We start from the raw sequence: 21,746 nt of genomic DNA, 5'->3' as shown, positions 1-21,746 counted from the left end.
CTGGGACTGCAGTCTGGAGAAGAGGAGGCTCAGGGAGACCTTATCACTCTCTATAACTACCTGAAAGGAGGTTGTAGCGAGGTGGGTGTCAGTCTCTTCTCCCAAGTAACAAGTGATAGGACGAGAGGAAATGGCCTCAGGTTGTGCCAGGGGAGGTTTAGATTGGACGTGAGGAAAAATGTCTTTACTGAAAGAGTGGTTAAACATTGGACCAGGCTGCCCAGGGAAGTGGTGGAGTCCCCATCCCTGGAGGTATTTAAAAGACGTGTAGAAGAGGCGCTTAGGGACGTGGTTTAGTGGGCATGGTGGTGTTGGGTTGACGGTTGGACTCAATCTTAGAGGTCTTTTCCAAACTTAATGATTCTATGAACAGTTAACTGAGAAAGCCTGGGTTTACTTTTCCTCTTTTCTTACCCTGTCTTCATTTGGTGTTTGTAATGTCATAGTGAGCAGGTGCCATTAAGCAAAACAAAAACCGCTTATTTTTAGCTAGTGGTGTCTGGTGCATTTAATTTGTCCCCCCCTCCCCTGTTTCTGGTTGGAATCCAGAGCTGTTAATTTCCTTAGCAGATTGAAAACAAATTAGTAGGTCATGTGTAAGACTAGCAGGTAACTCCTGAGAATTTATGGATCTAGAGATTCTTTGCTATCTTTATGTGCTGGAGGTTACCAAAGTTGGCTCAAGTTTGCTTTGGATGGTGCCTTCTTTGAACGTTTCTGTAAAGACTTGGCTTGTTTAATTTTTATTTTACTGGTAATAAGACCAGTTTTATGTTACCAGGTGAAAGTGAGTCAGGAAGGCTTGAACAAAGAACACACAGACTGTTGTACTTCAAAAGTTACTTTTGGAAATATTATTGATCTGGTAACCATGTAATATTTCTAGTAATTTGTTATTCTGTGGATTATTACAACACAATAACTTGTCCTTTTTGAAGCTGTGTCAATGCAGTATTGTGCACTGGCATAATAAAGTTGTCTTTTGTTGCTACTTAGATATCAAATTAAAAGCAAGGTCTTTCATCAAGAGGCTTCAATCAATTGTTGGTATTGCTGAACTGGCTTTTACTAATATGTTGAAGGTGATGAGAGAATTCTTTTGAAATGTTAGTATATTAGTGAGGGAAAGAGATTTTTAGACAACATAACTTACAGGTCTATAGCAGATAGCTGCCTGCATGAAAGAGCTGCTAATGATAGTAAAACTCCAAACACTTTTGATTAAGAGATAATCTATTGCTCTCAGCTTGTTTGCTTTAGATTTAGAGTCTGATGAGGCTGTGGGGGAGGCAGACAACCTGTCACTCCTGTGGGATTTTTTTTCCCTTTATTTTCATTCAAACCTTAGCACAAGTACCATAAGTCATCTTGGCAGCAGGGGCGCTGGTTCACTGAATAGTCAGCTGAATCTTCAAAGCTGAAACTGGAAGATGAATGACAAAAACTAGATAGTATGTGCATCAGTCCTCCTGGTTGTCATGAAATGATGCTGCTAGCAGCTTTATCTATAGTGAGTTTCTGCTTACTCTTCTTCAATATGGGACAAGATCCTGTTCCTCCTGTCTGCTGGTCTGACTCTGTGTAGGAAAAATTAATTGCTAAATGTCAAACAAATCCTAACCATGCCACCCTACATAGGGGTCTTTGGGAAGGGGAATGATGTTATGGAAGTGACCAGTAGGTCTACCTCATCTCTCTTGCTAGTTTTCTGTGGATGCAAAGAAGACAGGCTGCACAGCAGGACCGATTGGCATGGCATGGGCTGGTCCATAGGTAAAATGCTTCTTGGGGAACAGTTTGTGGGCTAGTGATGTATGATATTTTATTGTGACAGGATTTTATAAACCAGTATGTACTAAATGCTAGAATGTCAGAGAACCTGGAATAGCTGGAACAAAATAGCGGTTGATGTATTAATTAAATCTAGCTCATTCCAGTTGTTTTGAGTATGGTCAAATGGATTAACCCAGTGTAATACATTTAAATCTCACTAACACATTTTTTTATGTAGAATAAGAGTGCATTATGGGGTGTTAGTACAGAAGCATCATCTTCTGTCCATGTAGACAAACCTCAAATTAGCATACTTACTCCCCAGTAATGATGTAATTGTGACTTTGATGTCTGTCACGTTTCAGAATTGCGTGGAGCATTCTGATTAAAAATGCCTCATAATGCTGCTGCTTTTCCTTTCACCAGAGGCCAGCAGAAACTGTAGAAGAAGAAGAAAATGCAGAAGAGGAAAATGACAGGGGTGAGGAGGCATATAAAGGAGAGGAAGGATATCCAGAACTGAACGGAGAGGAAAGTGGGGAAACTGTTAAAGAAAGAAGTGAAGTGGAAGAAAACAAGAAGAAATTAAATGAGAATTATGAAGATGAAGCAGAAGAAACAGAGAATGTTGACCAAGCAGAGGAAGAGGAACTTATCCATTTAAATGGCAAGAAAAATGAAGAAAATGGTGAAGGAATAGAGCACTTGAACTACCAATGTGATCTTCAGCCTGAAGAAGAAATAAAAGAAGAGGATTCTGACAGTCAGAACCAGGTGAGTGTTTATTCTTTCAGTCTGTTGTTCTTAAGTTATTGTTCCTCATTCATCTCAGTCTTAGGCTTCTCATCTAGTCTCTAAGTAGCTCACTCCTGATAAGGTCCTGAGAGCATTTACAAGAATTTCAGTTTGTGGGAAAAGCTCTTTTCTATCTGTGTAGATCAGTTACATCAGCAATTACATTATATGGCCTCCAACTGAGAAAGCAGATGTTTCTCACTATTTGATGAATCTGCATCTCCTGCTTTCCTGAGTATGCCGAATTTTGAAAAAAAAGTAATAAAAAAATTTCTTGCAATTTCCAGAAAAGCATAATCAATATATATTTCCACACTATATTGTCCTTTGGGACAGAGCAGAAGGGTGTGTTCATGAAACCACAGCGCTTCGTTACTTTGATGAGTTGACTTTCACAGAAGTTGCATTTCATAAAGGGCTCTTGCCATTGCTTTGTGGAAGTTTCATCTCCTTTTCTTAGAAATTGGAGAAGACGGTGGAGGTGGACAAGATCCTCAAAGCAAAGGGCTTTAGTTGGTTTAAAAGCAAATAACCCATTAATTTAGGAGACACAGTAACATGCTGTTAGCTTAGATGGAGGCATGCAGCCCAGAAAAATAATGTGGACTACCCTGACTGTCAGATGAACTGACCAGGGAACAGAATGTGGGAAACAAAGTGTTTTGTTTAATGGGGAGAATCCAGATCTGGGAAGAATGGGATTCTTGAGCGTCAGAAGCAGAACAGCTTGCTGCATATTCCCTGCCTATAGGCTGCTGAAAAACAGACTCTTCCTCTGCTTCTTGTGACACTGGGAATGATTTCTTGTACCTTGTAACTGGTCTTTCTTCTGTTTCTGTATGACACACAAGAACATTTTTCGGCTAAGAGAGCTGAGTAATGTGACATTTTCTTGGGCCCTGAATTTATTCTATGCTTGATATATTGATTTTTTTGGTTTGTTTTTAGAAAAGCTGAAGTTATTTATGGAAGTGGAGAAAGTGAGTGAGCATTCACTTTAAATGGATATATGGGTAACTGGGTATTTGATGAAAAAACTGGGGGAGAACCTCTAATTTCAGTACTTTCTTCTTTGGAAGTATATAAGTATAAGGTAAATAAAAATATTAATGTGATCAGTCTCGGAAAACACTTTTTCACATTAAGAATACCTTGTGGAAATTTTAGTATGAAGTGCTAACACTGTATTGAAATGAAGTGAAATCTTTGTTACCCAATGAAGTTAACAGTACCTGTCCTTTTTCTCTAGGTTGATCCCCATCTTGAAAAAACATCCACAAATCCAAGGGTGACAATCACCAGCCCACAGGAAAGTGAAAAAAATGACCAGAGCAATGACTATGCGGCAGTTGCATAGATAGAAAAAATGTAATGAGCAGAAAATGAAAGATTATAATACTTTAAATATAAAGCATGTTATTTTTTGTGATTGATAACTTATAATGGGAAGATAGGTTGAGTACCCACATATTGAGTCTTGAGGTGATAATGCCATATGGACTGATATAGAAAACAAACATTAATGGCTACTAGAAGAACATCAAATTATTTTTACAAGGTGAGATTTTCCAATAGAATTTGAGGGGGGAAATACAAGAGTACTGTATAGTAGTATGAGAAATAAATGAACTATTCTGTGGTATAAGATGGTTAGCAGTAATAGAATAACCACAAAAATGACATTGTTCCAGAAAAGGAAAAAAACCCCACCCACGTTCAATGTCAAAACTTCTTTGCAGATTTGTTCAGAAAAGAGAAACAATTTTTTAGTTTTAATGAGGACTTATGTAGTTTTTCCTTTAAAATTCCACATGATATATATGATTTCCAGGCATAATATTAAGATATAATTAGAATACATTCCTCACTTAATGGACTTATGCCCACAAAAAATGGTGTACTATAATGAGGTGTCAATCCTAATGTTACTAAATAGTGGATTTTCAATATATTAATTAGAATCATTAGTTTTTACATTCATACATAGCACTTATTTGGCACTATGAATGTATGTAGACAGCCTACAATACTGCAGCTTGTTCCCATTTACAGCAAGAAGTTTTGTTGATTGTCCTGCACTGATTCACTAAACAGTGAATTGCTATCATAGTGGGAAAAAAAGTAGAGGAACAGTATGTAGCAGGTTAGTTTCAAGAGTTGAGTTTGGATGGATTTGCAATTCAGTCTATGTGAAATTTAACTTACTAATGAAAAAAAATGAATAGGTCTGGCTTCAGACTGAAATTGCCATGAAACCATTGCTGTCAATGGAGCCATTTTAATATGAAACACGGTAGGATGAGCCTGCCAGTTTTCTGTAAAAATCGGCAACAATTGCTGCATTTATGAATCCTTTACATAGCCTTAATGGTTGGAAGTGTATTACCATCTTTTTGAGCAAGCTGGCTCCTGATAGGCTGTGGTTTAGTTTGCATTAGTAAATAAGGCATTGATCCACAGTATTAGTTCTCTTAATGACACCAATTCCATTGCTCTTATCGTTTCTCTGTTAGTAATGGGAATAATTTGTAGTTCACAGAAATACAGCCCTGAGCATAATTTCATTAATTATACAAAAGAAATAGTGGGTTTCCTTATCGTTAATGGTGGTAAATTATTACTATGAGAAACTAAATGTCATTTTTGTTGATTTCATGCCATTAAGACAAAAATTGCATTTATGAACAAATTGAACTTGAAGCATTGTTTGAGGAATGTAAAGAACCACTTGCCATGACTGAAACTCATACAAACATCTTCACTTTTTCTACTAACTATTAAATATATTTTTCCAATGGAGTAGAAATACGTAGAGATCCTTCAGCATGTTTCTGAGTATTGGCAATGTAAGTATAAAAAACATAATGTTAAAAACCATAGGAACAGGGTTAGAACAGTTTGCCCTGAGGCATCTCTGAATTGTCTATGATTCGTGTGTCCTTTGTTGAACTGTCTGACAAGGATCTGACGGAATATTACGTTTGTGATCAGTTCAAAATAAGCTCCTAATTTAGGCAAGCTCTTAAGCAAGTATTTACACTTCTTTTATTTGATACAGCAATTAAGCCTATGCTCAAATATCTTTGATTTTACTGGGATTTAAGACGACATTTAAAGTTAAGCAGAAGTAAAAAACAACCAACCCTTCTCCCTCGCCCCCCAAACAGAAAGAATAAAATAAGTGTATGTGCTAGTGAGGAAAAATGACACACAGAAATCCTCTAGGCACCTTTATAGTTAATCCTGCACTGGAATAATATATGCAGCAGCATTAAAAGCCCTCACACAATACTTAACCAGCCAGAGAAGGCAGCTCTGTCTCCTCGGGGAGCTTAGGGGAATTTACCCGCTGAACCTTCTGTGGAAAGCTGACCAAGGAAAATGGCTAACACTGTGTCTTTGCTCACTTAGAGCGGAATAGCTCATATGCTTACCAGTAAGCACGGGCTTAAATGTGTTGCTGAATCAAGACAAATTACAGTAATCTTGTATTGACATTGCTATGAATGGGCTCTTTGCTAGAAGTTAATGGTGTACCAAATACAGGACTCTACTTGCTGTCATCTTATTGCACATTAAGACTTGAACAACCTCTGAGATGTTCTTCATCCTCAAAAGTTTGAGGTTAAATCGACACCCAAAAATATCTGATGGAGATACTTAATTTGGAGAACATTTGCCTCAAAATGTTGTACCTAGAAACAATATTTAGACGAAACTGAGGGATTTGTATGGTGATACTTTTCTCCCTTTGGTTTCTATTTATAGCTTCTGTCCACCAACAGTTTCTGTCATTTCTTCCCTTTTCCCCAAATGTTCTGTGTCTTCCAGGCTTAAAACACGTACAGATATCAATAAGAGTAATTTAAAAGCTTAAACTAAATTCTAGGGAAGTGTAATATGAACATTTTAATCCCTATGAGTGTTATTCAGCCTTTAAAATGTTTTCCCCTCTGTTTTCTTGTAAGAAAGACAGGACATAGTCCTTCAGAATAGCAAATCAGACTTTTTGGAAATAGATAACCATTTTATCATTCACCTTACAACAGTGACAACATGAATTTGTATCAGGTTCTTTTATATAGAGAAATTAGTTTATGCATAACAAATAATTCTGATGTTAAAGTAGAAATTAAACAAGAAGCATACAGGTGGTCTTGCTAATAGTTTTTCTGTCTGGATTTGCTGTGTGTGATGGCTTAACTCAGTTTTACATGAGAAAACATTATTTTGTTAAGCTTATATGATGTTATTTTATTACAGTTATATGCAACAGTTCTGAGGTTTTTATAAGACTTGTTTTCTTATTTTGGTGTTTTTTGTTTAAATAATTTGCTATTAAAGAGAACTGGCATACAGATATTCCTGTGTTTTGTCTCATATCAAGGCCTGTTTGATGTTAAGTCTATCTTTGGGTGACTGACTTTATAAACCTGGTGATTTTGCAGCTGATAGGATTCTCCCATAACTAGAACTTTAAAAAAAACCAACAGATTTGGTAGTTTTCGTATTGCAACTGTGTAAGAAAATATGCTGACAATTTAGCTGTAACATAGTTATAAATCTAAGTTACAAATCTAAGAATAACAGCGCAGTTAAACTGGCCACTGGTTTTTAATGTCATCATTCGGGTTAGGACTGGATTATCGGTATGTATATACTGTTCAGCTGATACTCAGCAAATAACATGAGTTTTATCTGTTCACTGGCAATGCTTGAGAAAACTACCAAAACTCTTCTAGATGTCTCCCTGCTGAAATTCCTAATTTCAGCAAAGGATTAATGCATATGCTTAAATCCCATGGGACTGCAGTTTTCATTAAATTTTATCTAATGCTTCGGTGCTTTGACATATCAGAGCCAAAATAAAGTTAGTTTCCAGAAAGAAGTGGGTGAAAGTGAGGAAAATATAATCCCTGCTCAGTCTCATCTAAAGCAAAGCAAAATAAACCTGCGTGCAGAAGAAAAAAAGAATAAGTGTAACTATTCTGATTACTTGAAAATATGGGGAAAGGATTGTTGCTTGGGTATTTTGATTGATTATCCCAAAGGTACATTAAAATAACCATTAGATAATAAATGTAAGTACAAAATGAAGGATCTTGAGGAAGGGCATATTTATTAAGTGTAGCAGGCAAAATGATTTAATGGGATGCAGCTCAAGGATGTACTGTTTTGGGTGACTGATAGCCTTCAGTCTAAGTTTTAATCAAAAGAAGTGCTTTAGACATGGCAATAGACAGTGAAGCCGTCCGCTATCTTTAGATTACTGTGCATGTGCATATTTGTATGCGTTAACTTACAGGCATGTGTGTGAACACTGTAATTGAATGCATTTGCTGGGTGTTCACACATACTGCACACATAAATAATGTGCACATATAATAATCTTGTTACATTGTTAGTGATGGGAAAAGTATTATTGATTGTAGCTGAAGCTTGCTATAATTATACAAGAAAATATAGCTAAATCTAGTAATAACTAACCTCATAAAACGGGTGACATATCTTTTTAAGTTATGTGTATACTTTGGTGCTTTGCTGAGCCAATCTCAGAATGCTTGAAGCCCTGAAGTAAAATGGAAATAGCAGCCTAAAACCGACTGGGAGCTACATGGGTCCTAAGGAAGTGGACAGGATTTGGAAAATTGACGAAAGAAAGTACAAGTCTTTACTACAACATGTGATACCAAAACTTGTAAAGCTCTTTAGTACTAGCTACAGTGCAGGGAACATCTGATTTAAACAAAGGGGTATTTTGAAACAGTATGCAGACTTCCGACAACATATGTGGTTACTAGGAATGCCTTTAAATGTTCATATTTTTCTTGCAGTCACCTACAGCTGTGATGATACTTAGCTCTAATATTTGCGATTTTATAAATGAATCCCTAATTCAATTATACTTTTCCCTTGTCCTCAGTGGGACTGAAATTTAATTAAAAATACAGGTTTTATTAGCTGAGAGCTTCTACTCTCTAATCCTAAAAAGGTTTCAAAATCTCGTTTGTTATAAACTAGAAGGAATCTAATTCTCTATAAAATGATTCACAGTTCTGTATATCAAGAACATGTAGATTCTTGATTACGGTTAATAGATTTTCAAAGGCACAGGTTGTATACATACGATTTATACTGTGAACTCTCTGATTAGTGTCCACGCATTTCAATGTGAAAACCAATGTCAGGTCTCTCTTCTGTAAGAATTGTTTGCCTGGACGCTCACTCTCACATTCTGGACCCCGGCCTTTGTGCTGGCACTGATACGCGTGTGCAGCAGGTGAAGTCAAGCTCCTAATCCCAGCTGCTTCTGTAGAATCATTTTTGAAGGCATTTACTTTTTCCGTACTCCAAAATAAAACATGAAAAAGTTTTGTCTGAGGCTAAATTCCTCTCCTGAACACCCAAGTTACAGCCTCAACACTGGTGATTTCCAGGAGAGTGGTCCTGCCCTGTTCCAGGCTTCCAGGTGTGCAAAAAAGCACCAGCCAGGTCTTCAAACCACCCCACTTAACACATTTGGCCTCAGTGGTTATACTGGCCCCGGTCCTCTAGGCTCTCCGGGTCGTGACTGGAGAAAAATTGCCCTCCAGAGGATGATACAAAATATCAGAGATCCTGACTGAGTCACCCTTAATGGAAGAGGCAGCTTAAGAATTAGCCTAAAATTGGATGATGTGGAAGGATAACATCCACTTGGGATCTGCTTCAAACTCCTTCCCCTTCCTCTCCTACTTTGAAGAAGCTGACTTTCACAGGAAGGGGAAACTTTGGCTGGCGCTTGCAAAAGGCAGTAATAGCATGCAATAAAGCATAAATAACATAATACCAAAGCACTGTTGACCCTGTAACAACTTCCAGTGGTGTTGGATGAATGGTGGGCCGTGTCCAAAATGTTGTTCCCTCTTCAGCACGGTCTGATTGCCTCTTGTCTGTTCAGAGAGGAAGAAAAGGAACACTAAGAGTTATTCTGTAGCTACCCTTGCTACAAAGTTAGGCACTTATTTTTTTTAAACAAGCCTGAAATGAAGTATAGCTTGCAGAGGTGGTATGTAAATCAAAACCTGTACTGTAAAGTGGCAGGATGCTTTTGTTAACAAAAAGCATGTTATCTATAGAGTTGTGTGGTTTTTTTCACTGTGCTACTTGTGGTTTGGGTTTCCTTCTCCTTCAGCCTGTTTCCTGAGGAACATTGGATGTGTGAGGCCCCCTGAGGGGTGTGGAGAAAAGTTAGAAAGGGACTGGGAGGTAATTGGATTGGGTCAGCTCAAATAAAGGGGAGGGTGCCCAAACAGAGGAGGACCCTAGCACCACCCACCCAAACTTTTCTACAGTCAATGGTTCAGCCTTTGGGTGTCAGGGCTGCGGAGGCTGTAGTGGTACGAGGAGCATCCTCTGGCAGGCTGCATGCAGGAAGGGAGGCAGAGTCAACGTGGGTGTTACAGATCAAATTGGTGCTTGCGTTGTAAACTGACGATGAGAGTGACTTTTGCCCCTAGGTCTAAAGCACTTCAAGCCTCACCATTTGGAGTAAAATCACATTTTTCCCATAGTGGGAGACTGTGTTGAGACACTGAACAAAAGGTTTTATAAGTCTAAGGGAAACTACATTCCTTAAGACTCACTGCATTGGTTTCAAATCTTTTTAGGGCCATTCCTTCTCTCTTCTTTCTCATACTATCTATATCAGAAACTGAAAAGAAAACCCAAAACCTTGTCAGCTTTCAAATATGAAAACATTTGAGTTTCCTCCTCCTTCAAAAACTGTTCAACTCCACAGAATGAAAAAGCATTGCTAGGAATCTCGTACTCCAAATCCGATGCATTATCTGGTAGGACAGATCCTGTCAAGATGCTGAAAAACACTAAGTTTACATCATTTATTTTTAAGCAAGTTTGTTTTTTTAAGAAAGTAATCTTACTGAAATTAGTCATTAAGAAAACTGCTCCCAACCCCCCTTTTCTCCTGTAGCTGAGCAAGACTTGCCCACACCGTGAGTACACCTGCTGCATGCTGGCGGCTGATCCAGCTGCTTCCCAGGTGAAACTCGTGACATGGCAACTCTGGCTCTCAGGGGTGTGGGGTCAGAATTGGCTCTGGCAGTGTGGCCGGTACCGCTGGCTGTGGTCTGCCCTGCTTCTCTCCCTTCCCTTCCTGGGGAGAAGCAGCCTCCTCCCTGCAGACTTCAACCCTGCTGTAGCCGTAGCTGTAGCCATAGCCGTACCTCTTGTGGAGCTGTGCTGGCTGGCTGTGCCCCTTACTCCTGGCCTTGGCTCACTTTCCCAGCACAGGTGAATTGAGTGAATGAGGCTCAGCCCCCCTGTTTCTCACAACTGCAGCCTGGGAACTGTGGCTGCCTGGGAGGAGATAAGCTGGTGGGAGTCTTTGGGACTCCTGCTTGAGAGGCTGGGAACAGCCAGCCCTGGCAGGGGGTGGGGATAATTACCACAGCCTTCAGCTGAAGCAGTTTCATGGAAGAACCAGTTGAATGTCACAGAAGCAAGGAGCTGGGAATTAGGAGACCACAAAGTCAATGCTTGAGGTAGGAGAGAATGGCTATTTTATTTGCGAGTACTTAGGGGATGGGTACCATCCCTTTGTCTTTGAGCTCACGTGGGTGAGTGGATTCTCCTGCTCTTGAGGGAAGAAAGTATCTTTGGACCTCAGTGATATGTAGGTTTTTCTGCTTGCCTTAGTTGGGAAAGACTTCTGATTTGACTAGAGATTTGCCTGATTTAAACCCCTCTGCCTCAGTGATGAAGTGGTGTCAGAGATGAGCAGTCATGCTGCTGCTGCGCTTTGGATACCCAGCTCGGTATCCTCATGCAGAAGTTGCCCTTGTTTCCTCTACTGCCACAGGTCACGGTTTCATTACTGCGTATCATCTCTGCGTCCTTCAGTTTCTCTGCTGCGTTTGCTTCTTCCAGCTTGGTTGTGAGAAACGATATTTCTAAAAATAATGCCTGTGCTCCATGTTATTTCTCGATTAGAGATTGTTGGTGCAAAGCTGGCATCCTCAGAGAAGCCTGAGCTTTACACCTTCCCCTGCCATTCTCTTATTGCTCCCACTGCCCCAGAGTTAGCACCAAACAGGAATTAACTTGGTAACCCAAGAGCTAGGATTTGCATCCACTGTTTAAAAGTAGTCTCTCTGCAGAGAAAGAGAAGTGGATGAAGGTTATTTCTCCTTTTCATGCAACAGAAGGCCTAGTTCAAGATGACCAAAGAGGTCATCGTTCAAAGCATCCTGACCATGTGGTTATAAGTGGCTTATCCCAGGACAGGGAAGGTAGGGTACCGAAACCTCTTGGGTGCTTCTGGCTGGGGACCTCACCCCGAAGCACATCTGATGCTTGCAGATGGGCCCATGTGTGTGAACAGAGGCAGCCATCTGCTGCGGTAGCATCACGCCCACTCATGGGGATTGGAGCCTTTCCCTGGCAGAGCCTTCTCAAGTGCGAGTTTCTGTAGGCAAACTGAAGCAGAGGTTTTTTTGCATAAAAGGTGTGGGGTTTTTTGGGGGAGGGGTGGGTAGTTCATCTCAAAGGCCTTAAGGTCAGTGTTAGGCTTTTTTCACTTACTAACACTTATCCACACTGAGATATACTGCTGCAGCTCCACAGCAGGGAGAGCCATCGCCCTGCAAAGGGCCCCTGAACTTGGCTGCTGGGGGGTGGGCAGGTGCCTGGCTGGTGGGCGAGGGAAGGAGACCGCAGCGTGCTGGCTGACCTAGTAATGTTTGCTACTGCTTTCAGACAAATGCCCACTTCTCTGGAAGCCTGTTGCTTCCACCAGGAAATGAAAAGGACTATGCATAACACTTCCCTACCAGGGCTCCCATACTGAAAGGAGCGATGTATGTGTCAGGCGCTCAGCAGCATGTGTATCCGTGGGTATTCAGCTCCATCCACCCGTGGCTCATTTCCCTGGAACGTGGTGCTCCCAGCAGCTCTGCCCCCTCTACCACTTACCCCTGCTTACGTGCAATGAGCCTGTGCTATATTAATTCCCTTACACGTGGGATGCAGATTGTAGTCTTTCACACCTCAGGTTTCTGTGCTTTGCTGTGTGTGTGCCTGAATGCAGGTGTGACATGTGCGGGAGACACAGCCAGCGGCCTCCTGGCAGAAGCAGATCTGGAGATACTTTGGTGTATACTTTGGTGTTCTTCTAAACCAACATCTGTGTCATCCACAGCTGAGTGTTTTGAAGGTGAGGACTCAGTGGCCTGGTCTACGCTGCTCTTGGAGAGTGGTTTGGGAACTGCCTTCTGTATGCCTGCCTGCTGGGTTGCTTGCAGACAGCCTGTATGAATAGACTTGGCAGCATACCAGACAGGGACCAGAGCCCTCTCAACATGTACGCCATGCATGCATCTGCAGAGAGAAAACGATCTGACTATCAGCTCTGGAGCTACTTTTGAGCCGAGGCCTTTGGTTTATGCCATTGGTTCAGGCAGATGAACTTCTCCGTGACCTGGAGGATGCTTTCCTCTCATACCTTAGGCTAAGCATGTGTGGTCTCTGGAGAAAGAGCAGTTTGGTTCAGAGGCCAACGCTGGGGCACTCCTCAGAGGGCAGTCCCTGCTGCTGGAGGGATGGTGGTAGGGCAGAGGACCCAGAGAATGCTCCATGTCAGGGCAAAGATTTGATGGCAGCTCATGTAGACATGTAGTTAAACAAAAGACATGTTTAAACCAACTAACTCAACCTATCGCTTTCCACAGTTGCATGACCGCCTGGAGGTCAGTACAAGCTAGTTGCAGTCCATTCTTTTGTGATTTTGAGCTACGCAGGGGCTGGTTACATGTGCTGCAATCATCTCTCTAACGGGTGTTCACTCCGAGGGACCAAGCTCCTACCACAGCCCGTGTCATAAGTACTCCAAGAGACAGTGATGTCTTACCCGGGGAAATCTGAGACCTTGGCTCTCAGGGCATGTGGAAATTCACGTGGCGGCGGTTTTGGTTTTGGAAAAATGCTGGAGCTGCCTTTAGCCTCAGAGCTCAGCTACAGGACAGAGCTGAAAGGAGCTGGCACCGGCTCCTGTGGCTATACTGGGTCTCAGCGACTGCCTCTGCTCTGCTTTGCATTGATGGTGTGCCTTGCTCTGGGCCAGCTCAGTCACCTCTGCTTTGCAAGGGGAGATACAGATGGAGATGCAGATGAGCCCACTTGGTTGTGGCCTTGCAAAGCGGTGAGCCAGAGAGCCAACCAGCCTCTATGTGATGGATACTGGGGAACTCTCTGACAACCTGTGCTTCTCGGAGATAGTGGCAAAGTGTTCAGCAGTCTTTGAAGTAAGTGATTTTCTTCTTGGCACAACCTTGCTCCGATTTCAGGAGAAATCCCTTTGCAAGGGTCAGTGCATGTGGAAATTCACGTGGCTTCTATGGCGGTTTTGGAAAAATGCTGGAGCTGCCTTTAGCCTCAGAGCTCAGCTACAGGACAGAGCTGAAAGGAGCTGGCACCGGCTCCTGTGGCTATACTGGGTCTCAGCGACTGCCTCTGCTCTGCTTTGCATTGATGGTGTGCCTTGCTCTGGGCCAGCTCAGTCACCTCTGCTTTGCAAGGGGAGATGCAGATGGAGATGCAGATGAGCCCACTTGGTTGTGGCCTTGCAAAGCGGTGAGCCAGAGAGCCAACCAGCCTCTATGTGATGGATACTGGGGAACTCTCTGACAACCTGTGCTTCTCGGAGATAGTGGCAAAGTGTTCAGCAGTCTTTGAAGTAAGTGATTTTCTTCTTGGCACAACCTTGCTCCGATTTCAGGAGAAATCCCTTTGCAAGGGGTCAGGTGAGAGCTGAACCCAGTCTGAGCAAGAGCTATCAGAAGAGATTTCTTTATTATAGTATATTAAAGGGAAAAATGTGTTCTCACACTGGGGACAATGCACTTGTCCAAGAACAAGGTCCTCATGCTTGTCTAGCCATCTGTGGTGAACAGAATATTGATGTTAAAAGTTGTTTTGTTTTTTTTTTTAAATGTCTACTTCCATGAAGATTTTGGCCACCGTATTTATGTTGTTCTGGTCACAGGTTTTAGACCTCCAGCAAGTTTTTCTGTGCTTTCAATATTCACTGACTATCTCTTCTGGTCTTCATTGACAGATGACCAATATTGATGCTTGAAATGCTGCATTTTGCCAGATCTCCCCCAGGGATTCCTTCCCGCTTACCTCTCTCCCCCTTCATCTCCCTCCTGCCTGTGCTGCAGACCTGCCTCCCCGTGACGCTTTTTTCAGGCAGGCACGTTTTGCACCTCCTCCAAGACGTGCCTGGGGCAGGGGTCCCTCTCGCCCCACCCCTGCTGCTGTGCCGAAAATAGACGTGGAGACTGAGGAAGGAAATATCAGAGCGCGAGGTTCCTGAAGGAGGCAGGGAGAGAAAAGGCAGCAGATGCTGAAGTCATTAGGCGAGTAGATGCAGGGAAATAATGACATTCCAGAAAGGCCTCTCGCTGGCTGAACAAGCATCCTCCCAGCTTCAGACTGTGGGGTGCCTTTAGCTAGGCAACGGCCTGAAGCTGTGAGTCTTGAGGCTGAAAATGTTGGAGCAGCATATCTAGTACATTGTTAAATTAACTTGCTTATTAGCAGTGTTTAAAAATTATCTCCCATCTCTATTTGCAAAAACCCATGAATGGTAAATTATGGAAAAGTGGGCCTGCAAAAAACAGCTGCGAATGATTAGGCAAAACAATAAAACCAGTTACTTGCATGCTGTCTCTTCTGTTTGTGGGGCCATTAGAAGTATTGGCCTGACTTACTCTTAATATGCAGAGATTGTTTTCATAGCAGTCCCTCTGTAAATTATCTGACAGCAAAACTGAGCTTTGCCCTGCTTAATGTATACCAAGTGAACTAATGCAGGAAACGCGCACTGTGTGGTCTGCTGCGCATCCAGATAAGAGCTGAAGAAAATCAGGGTGTGGATGGATTGTTTGCCCAGAGATCAGAAGGCTCCAGAAGGAGCACACGTGGTTTCTAAATATCGGAAATAGGAGGAGGCTACGTGGGTCTCCCCATTTGCAATGATGTTCCTCGGGGACAAACTGTGCCATGGGGATGACCTGGCAAAACCCAAACATCGCTTCTGTAAGTGGTGCGTGGGCATTAACCCCAAATGGCCAGCGCGGGGTAATGCTCCGTAGAGATGCTGCTTCTCTAGGCAGTGGAAGTGGTGGGATGAGGAGGGAGTGAGGCTGTGCCTCAAAAGCCCGCTCAGGGAGCATTGTATTTTCTTGCTACCCCTGACGCTCAGTGAGCTGAGAGGGCAGCCTGCTGTGTAATGGCAGGATGACCGGTCAGTGCTGAATGATGAATGAGCCAAAGTGCTAATTCCTTTATTTTACCAAAATTGTTGCTCTGCTAATAGCCCTTTGATACAAAGCTGCTGGCAAAGTGCATCCAACTAAGGTTCTTACAGTCTTTTGCTGTCTCACTTGGATTTCATGTCCTCAGGGGCTGAACAGCCTCCCCGGTCTGCAGGTTCTGCTGCTGTTCTCCCCCTGCCAAACCTCTCTCTCTGCTGGCCGCTGGTCAGGACGCCGCAGCCTCCCCGCTCTGCTGCTGCTGCCGCTTTCGTGAAGAGCTGTTTGCTTGCACTTGTGTGTGATTAAAAATCTCATACTTGGAAATGGCAGGCTGAGGCTGTAGCAGAAACCGGTTATTAAATCTGCTTACAGTCAGCTTGGGAGGAGGGGACATTTCTGCGTCTCTGCCTTTGCCTGTGATTCACTGTGCACTGGGAACAAATGGAAGATAAAGGGTCAAGACAGCCTGGAGGGGGGAGGACAGAACAGGTACTAAAGAGAAGCCTTTTCTGCAGTGTGGTAGGGGAAGCAGATCTAACCTTCAGGAGAGCATGCATTAACAAAAATGAAGTCAGTGATTACCATTCAGACTGAAAAATGTGATTTCTTTCACTGCACTTGCAGAGAAAATTGTGTCAGGCTACGGTTGCGTTGTAATTTTAAGCAAAATGAGGCTAGAAGAGGGGCAAGAAATAAGGTGAGCATGAAGAAACTGAAAGAAGCCTCTTGAGTGGGGAGGTCAGAGGGTTGGAAAAAGAAGAGCTTGGCTGCTCAAGCCATATTTTATTTGCACTAGGGAGTCCATTAATGTGCCCTTTGGAAAGGTGATGGCAGCCAGTCCCGGGAGGGGAAGTCCCAGGCAGTCCTGGCGTGGAGCGTGCGCTGCAATTTGTTGGGGATGGGAAAAGGGAAAAAGATACGTGGTAGGGAAATGATATGTGCAGGGACAGATTGCCCTCAGCCTGACTGGAAAGTTCCCAGCGAGCCTGGCTGCCCCTCACTGCTCCCCAGCTGGAGGCCATATCACAGGCATTTTCCATGAGAACAGCAAAAAGCACATCTCCACCGCTCTTTTGCTGATGCTTCAGTTCCTGCACCAAAGGTTGAAGGTGTTAAAACATTACAAGGAAATGGATCTTGAAAATGTTTCTCACGTCTTACACTTTCCAGTATGTGAGTTCTTAATAGTAGCATAGCAGTTTTCTGCTCAGTATTTCTACAAAAGCCCTATGTGGCACTGATTCTCTGCTGTTGAAGGATTGCAGCCTCCGGAGGTCTCAATTCTGGAAAAGCTCTAAGCAACTGAAACAAGGGTTTAATGAGGTGAAATGTGTGTGGCAATGTTAGCCATGACAGTGTTACCAGCTTTGCTGCCCCTGATAAATCCCAAACGCATTTCCTATGCCAGCAAGCTTCAGTAAGATCCTTGAGGGTTTTTCTTTTTCCCTAACACCTGGGTAATGTCGTGCATGACTCATCCTCTCTCGTACTGTCAAAGCATGTTCAGTACTGCAGCAGCGATGCGCAATGTGACCGAACGCCTAGTGCTTGTATCAGCTCTATTCATTACCTGTCGGGTCAGCTGTCCTCTGGACAAAAATTTAGCAACACTTGCATGTGTGTATCTACATGTGGGGTGTGTTTTAAGGAGAACTGTATACCCATATAGCTACTGTGGGTAAACAAGCCCAACCTGTGCGTTCTTTTCCAGCTGGATTTTCAGGCGAACTTCCAGTACAGTGTTAAGAAAAAGGTAGGCGGAGAGAAGGGACTCAGTAATAGCTACAGGAGTCCTCACTCACATCCCCTTCGGTGAACTTCACTGTAAAACTTAAAATGTCACGTTTCCTCCATGCACAATTTTTAATTAAAAACTCTCCATTGAAAAGGTCAGGACAGCTTGACTCTCTGCTGCCCGTGTACCGATAGCCCGACAGCAGTGAAAGCTAATAGCAGTAAACAAAATTCCTCCCAACCTGAAAAGGCGGCGCTGAGGACCCTCTCTACCTGGAATAACTGACAAATGGCAGCAGTGACAGCATGTCCCTGTGTCCCAGTCCTGCCATGTGCCTCGTGAGGAATCGCTACCCATCACCCCTGTTCTTGCTGGATTTCTTTATAAATAATACACAGCTCCTCACCTCACCAGTCTTCTCATCTTTTTCTCTTTAGCGCTGCTTCATCTGCTTCTCCCCCAAGATTACAGTCTTCTTTTTAAGCATTGGGTGCAATGTGCTTTTGCACTTCTAATTCATGAGTGCCAGTGAATCGTCAGATGCACCAAAACCTACTTTGTTTCATTCTCTAATCGTGTGCATGTGATGAGCTCTTCATTGTCCACCTTTTCAGTGCTAATGTTTGGACACTGCAATTGCGTTGCTAAGATAGGCACTTTCTTTTCAGAAGAAAATTTTACTTCCAATGCTGTTGTCAGCCACGATAATTATCGCAGATTCAGCTGAAGCTTCCAAACATGTATGTTCTGGTTTATTTAAGTTGTGGAAGTATGAACTGAGTCATGGACCACAAAATGTTTTATCAGCAAGCGAAAGAGCACAGCTGTTACCACATACCTGTCGTTAGCGTGCTGGAATCTCTTTTTATTCAGCACCAAAGTGACTTCATCACCTATGAAAGCTGAAAACACAGACTGCATTAAGAGACTGGTGAGTTTCAATTGCCGATTCCTCCTTTCAAACTGAAATACTAGATTTAGAGAAACCTGTTTGACTAGAGACTTTTCACGAAATCCATGGTTGGCTCACGCCTAGAATTTTATTCAATCCATTCAAAAAATAGACAGAACTATAAGGTGGCACATATTATCAGAGAGTACAAATGTCACATCTTTCTTTATACAGTTTAATTTAAATCCATAGATTAAGACAGTGAAATAATTGCCCTGGGTGGGAAAATAATTAAGGGTCTTCCGTGAAAGGACAAGTCTTCAGGTAAGCATTTACACAAATGTATCTGGTTAAGCATAACTTTTTCTATCCTCTATAAAAATATAAACAGCATTTCAAAATGTCTTTAGATAAGTATGTCGAAGTCATCTAACATGGCATTAATGTACTGACAGAATATGGGGCCCGGGCATATCAAACCACATTTAGTAATCCATACCCAGCCAAAACTGAAACATTTTGTATAAGCTTCAAACTTAATACAATATAATGAAAGAAACAACATCAAACCAAAGATACACAAGTATGATGTTCCTCCTCCCGTATGAATTCTTTATTTTGTATTTTTTGTTAATATGGCAATGACTAAGACAAAAGTGGCAGTTTTGCACAGGTTAGTTGTAACTCAGGATCAAGTATAACTTGCATTTCCCAGAAGGTAACATTATTGGGAAGCAACGTGTGCCAGGATCAAATTAAGGGGCACTCTCTGTCGTGTATGTTTTACCTGTGCAGTATTACTTTGATACAGACTGTAGCACGTGACAGGAGGACAAGTGCAAATTACAAGGGCAGAATCTTGGCTTCCCAGACAGCAGAACCAGGAGGTAAAAGTAAGACCAAACAATATTTTAAAGGCAAGAAGAAAATTAAAGACAAAGCCAACTCATCTAAACTTTAAACGGTGGGATGTAGGGTGTTCCTGGTACAGCTGTCATAAACGCACCCTATGTTTTCCAGGGATGCAATCTGATAAGCTAAACACCTAATCGTTGTTGCAAGGACTTATTGGTTCAACACAGATTAAAATGCTCAAATACACTGAATATATTGGTCACAGGTCTAATCACATAATTTCCCTTTTCCCAATCCTAAATTTGTATTGGAGCAGCTTCCCCATCAGCTGTGTGTTTGTACAGCAGAGCACTCGATGTAATTGACTAGCACGTATGCCAACAACAGCTGATATTTCCCAGTTAAAGTGATCTACAAGTGAGAAACAAAACCTAAGGAAAGGGTCAGGTTTCAGATAAAGGTTGGACATTCTGAACTTTGGACAAAGTGACAGGTATCTTTGATTCTCCCGGTGCTGGCGCTTTTGTGACTGGGTTTGCATGGGCTTTTATATCGGCTATTCTCTCTTTAAATCTCTGCTGGAGGTACTTTTCTTCTTTGGAGTAACTTTTAGCAAAAGCAGACATCAGCAGACACGCTGCCACGGTGGACCCTCCAACACAAAACAAGATTGCTCCTGCCAGCTTGCATATGTCAAGGGACCCATTAAACTGAATGGCACGGGTATCCACCACAACAAAATCATCTTTCCCAAGAGCTTCGATTTTCGGCGGCACAAGAAAACCCACTACAAGAACCGTTAAACCTATCAGCATAAAAGCCGTCCCAGAGATGAGTCCGACCTGGAAAACAAACAAAGAAACAAAAAGCCCCAATTAGTATGCCTTTCCAGCTTCTAGTTGGTAAGCGGTCCTAGGAGGCATTTAACTTTCACAGTGTCTTGCAGGTACAGTTCTCTCTTCTAGGAGAAGGCTGATATTTTTCTCTTAGGTCATAGGTGGCCCTACTAGAACATATGGAGAAACTGTCTTTTTACAACTCCCATAATTCAGTATTTACATTTCTGGAAACAATGGAATATGCATCTATACGTCTAAATAGCATTTCATGTCCAAAGGCCCCATCGCAGAGAGGATTTAATCCCAGTGCTGTGTAACTGATTATTTCTTTAGCTTTAGGTGGTGGTTAACACCAACAGTTCAGTCCCTGCTGATAGTCTGTGTCGTATCCGCCACTTGCTTTTACTCCATGAAATGTCATTCCTTTGCACTGATTAGAAGGAAGCTGCTATTGCTGTGAACAGGTCACAGAACACTTCTCGCACATTTCAAGTCTAAGTGCAAAATTTGGTTCACACAGAATGGCCCTACCATCAAAGCAGAGGGCTTGGATTAGATGGCCTCACGGGCCCCTTCCAACCTCTGGTGTTCTCCAGTTCTGTCAAGTTCCCTGACCTTAAGGGACATCCTGCAATTTTCTTGATCCCTGGGTCACACAGGGTCACGCAGTCCCAGAGTTACTGCTGTTAACCTACCAGTCCTATTCCCAATAATCTGGCAGGACTATCGTGGGCGCAGAGCGGAGGTAAACTACACTTGCAAGCTATGGGTAGGGTTTCCCAGACAAGACTTTGATGTTTCAGTGACATGGCTCCTTGTGACAGAGAAACTAGAGGATCCAAAGACCCCAGAACTCCTTTGGAAGCTGGTGTATCTTGGTAAGAGCACCCTGCTTTCAGATAGATGGTTATTCAGTCATCTCAGGGAAAACTGAGCAACAGGCGGCCTTTCTGGATGAATACCTAAAACCATTAGTTACATGGGAAAGTCTTGAAATGGGAGTTTCTCTCTCCAGTAAACAGCAATGGGCAGTACCTTCCAGAACGCAGAGCTCCACCTGCTAGGCGATCTCTGGATCTGAAAATCATCCTCATACTCCCAAATTGAAGCTGTGCAGTCCTCATAAAACTGATGCAGGTAGGACCGAACTCCGTAGCGTTGGTACCCTCCCTCGGTGCTGCCCTGCGCATGCTTGGACGCACAGATGTCAGCATAGGAGCTCATCCTTCCTACCTGCAATGAGAGGTTTCATGCAAAGCAGATCGTTATCGATGTGGCAGGAGAGCAAAGCTGGCTACAAACTCTCCAAATGACATGAAGAAAAGCAGCCCAGGAGAGACCTTTCCTTCACTTTTTTCCAAACCAAGAAATGAGCCTGGCAGAGTTGCATGTGGTGACTCAGCTCAAGTGAACCCAAGGCACTCAGCGTTTTGGTGCAGCACAGCCTAAAGGTGCTGCAGGGAACATTCCCTCCCCTATGCAGGGTGCCCACTCCCCATCTTTCGCACTAGTGTGCTACTGCGTTTCCATGGAGATTGAAA

At 42.7% G+C, this 21,746-nt stretch overlaps 2 protein-coding genes across 2 annotated transcripts in view; one reads left to right on the top strand and one right to left on the bottom strand.

The window, feature by feature from the left end:
• The window catches only part of DCDC2 (doublecortin domain containing 2), an 81,372-nt gene extending 77,438 nt beyond the window's left edge, over window positions 1-3,934 (top strand). The window contains exons 11-12 of the mRNA XM_019473615.1: window positions 2,200-2,547; window positions 3,818-3,934. Coding sequence (XP_019329160.1) covers window positions 2,200-2,547; window positions 3,818-3,925 — 456 coding nt within the window. The 3' untranslated portion in view covers window positions 3,926-3,934. The remainder of the gene's footprint in view (window positions 1-2,199; window positions 2,548-3,817) is intronic.
• A 14,699-nt stretch (window positions 3,935-18,633) lies between these two features.
• NRSN1 (neurensin 1) lies at window positions 18,634-21,435 on the bottom strand. Its single transcript, XM_009285091.1, has 2 exons — window positions 21,241-21,435; window positions 18,634-20,208 (listed from the first exon to the last, which is right to left on the bottom strand). Exons 1-2 carry the CDS (start codon window positions 21,427-21,429, stop codon window positions 19,810-19,812), a joined length of 588 nt encoding a protein of 195 aa, XP_009283366.1. The 5' UTR covers window positions 21,430-21,435; the 3' UTR covers window positions 18,634-19,809.
• Window positions 21,436-21,746: the final 311 nt, after the last annotated feature.

The sequence above is a fragment of the Aptenodytes forsteri genome, unplaced genomic scaffold (assembly GCF_000699145.1).
Source record: "Aptenodytes forsteri isolate BGI_AS27 unplaced genomic scaffold, ASM69914v1 Scaffold248, whole genome shotgun sequence".
In the NCBI taxonomy this organism is placed as follows: domain Eukaryota; kingdom Metazoa; phylum Chordata; class Aves; order Sphenisciformes; family Spheniscidae; genus Aptenodytes; species Aptenodytes forsteri.
Note: the sequence above shows the minus strand (reverse complement) of the source record. Positions and strands in the feature narration are given on the sequence as shown.

What these genes read in the sequence shown, in the direction of transcription:
- NRSN1 (XM_009285091.1), bottom strand. Translation starts at nt 21,429, where the DNA reads ATGAGCTCCTATGCTGACATCTGTGCGTCCAAGCATGCGCAGGGCAGC. An exon ending in GGAGCTCTGCGTTCTGGAAG is followed by an intron (nt 20,209 to 21,240) that starts GTACTGCCCATT and finishes TTTGTTTTCCAG; the next exon opens with GTCGGACTCATCTCTGGGAC.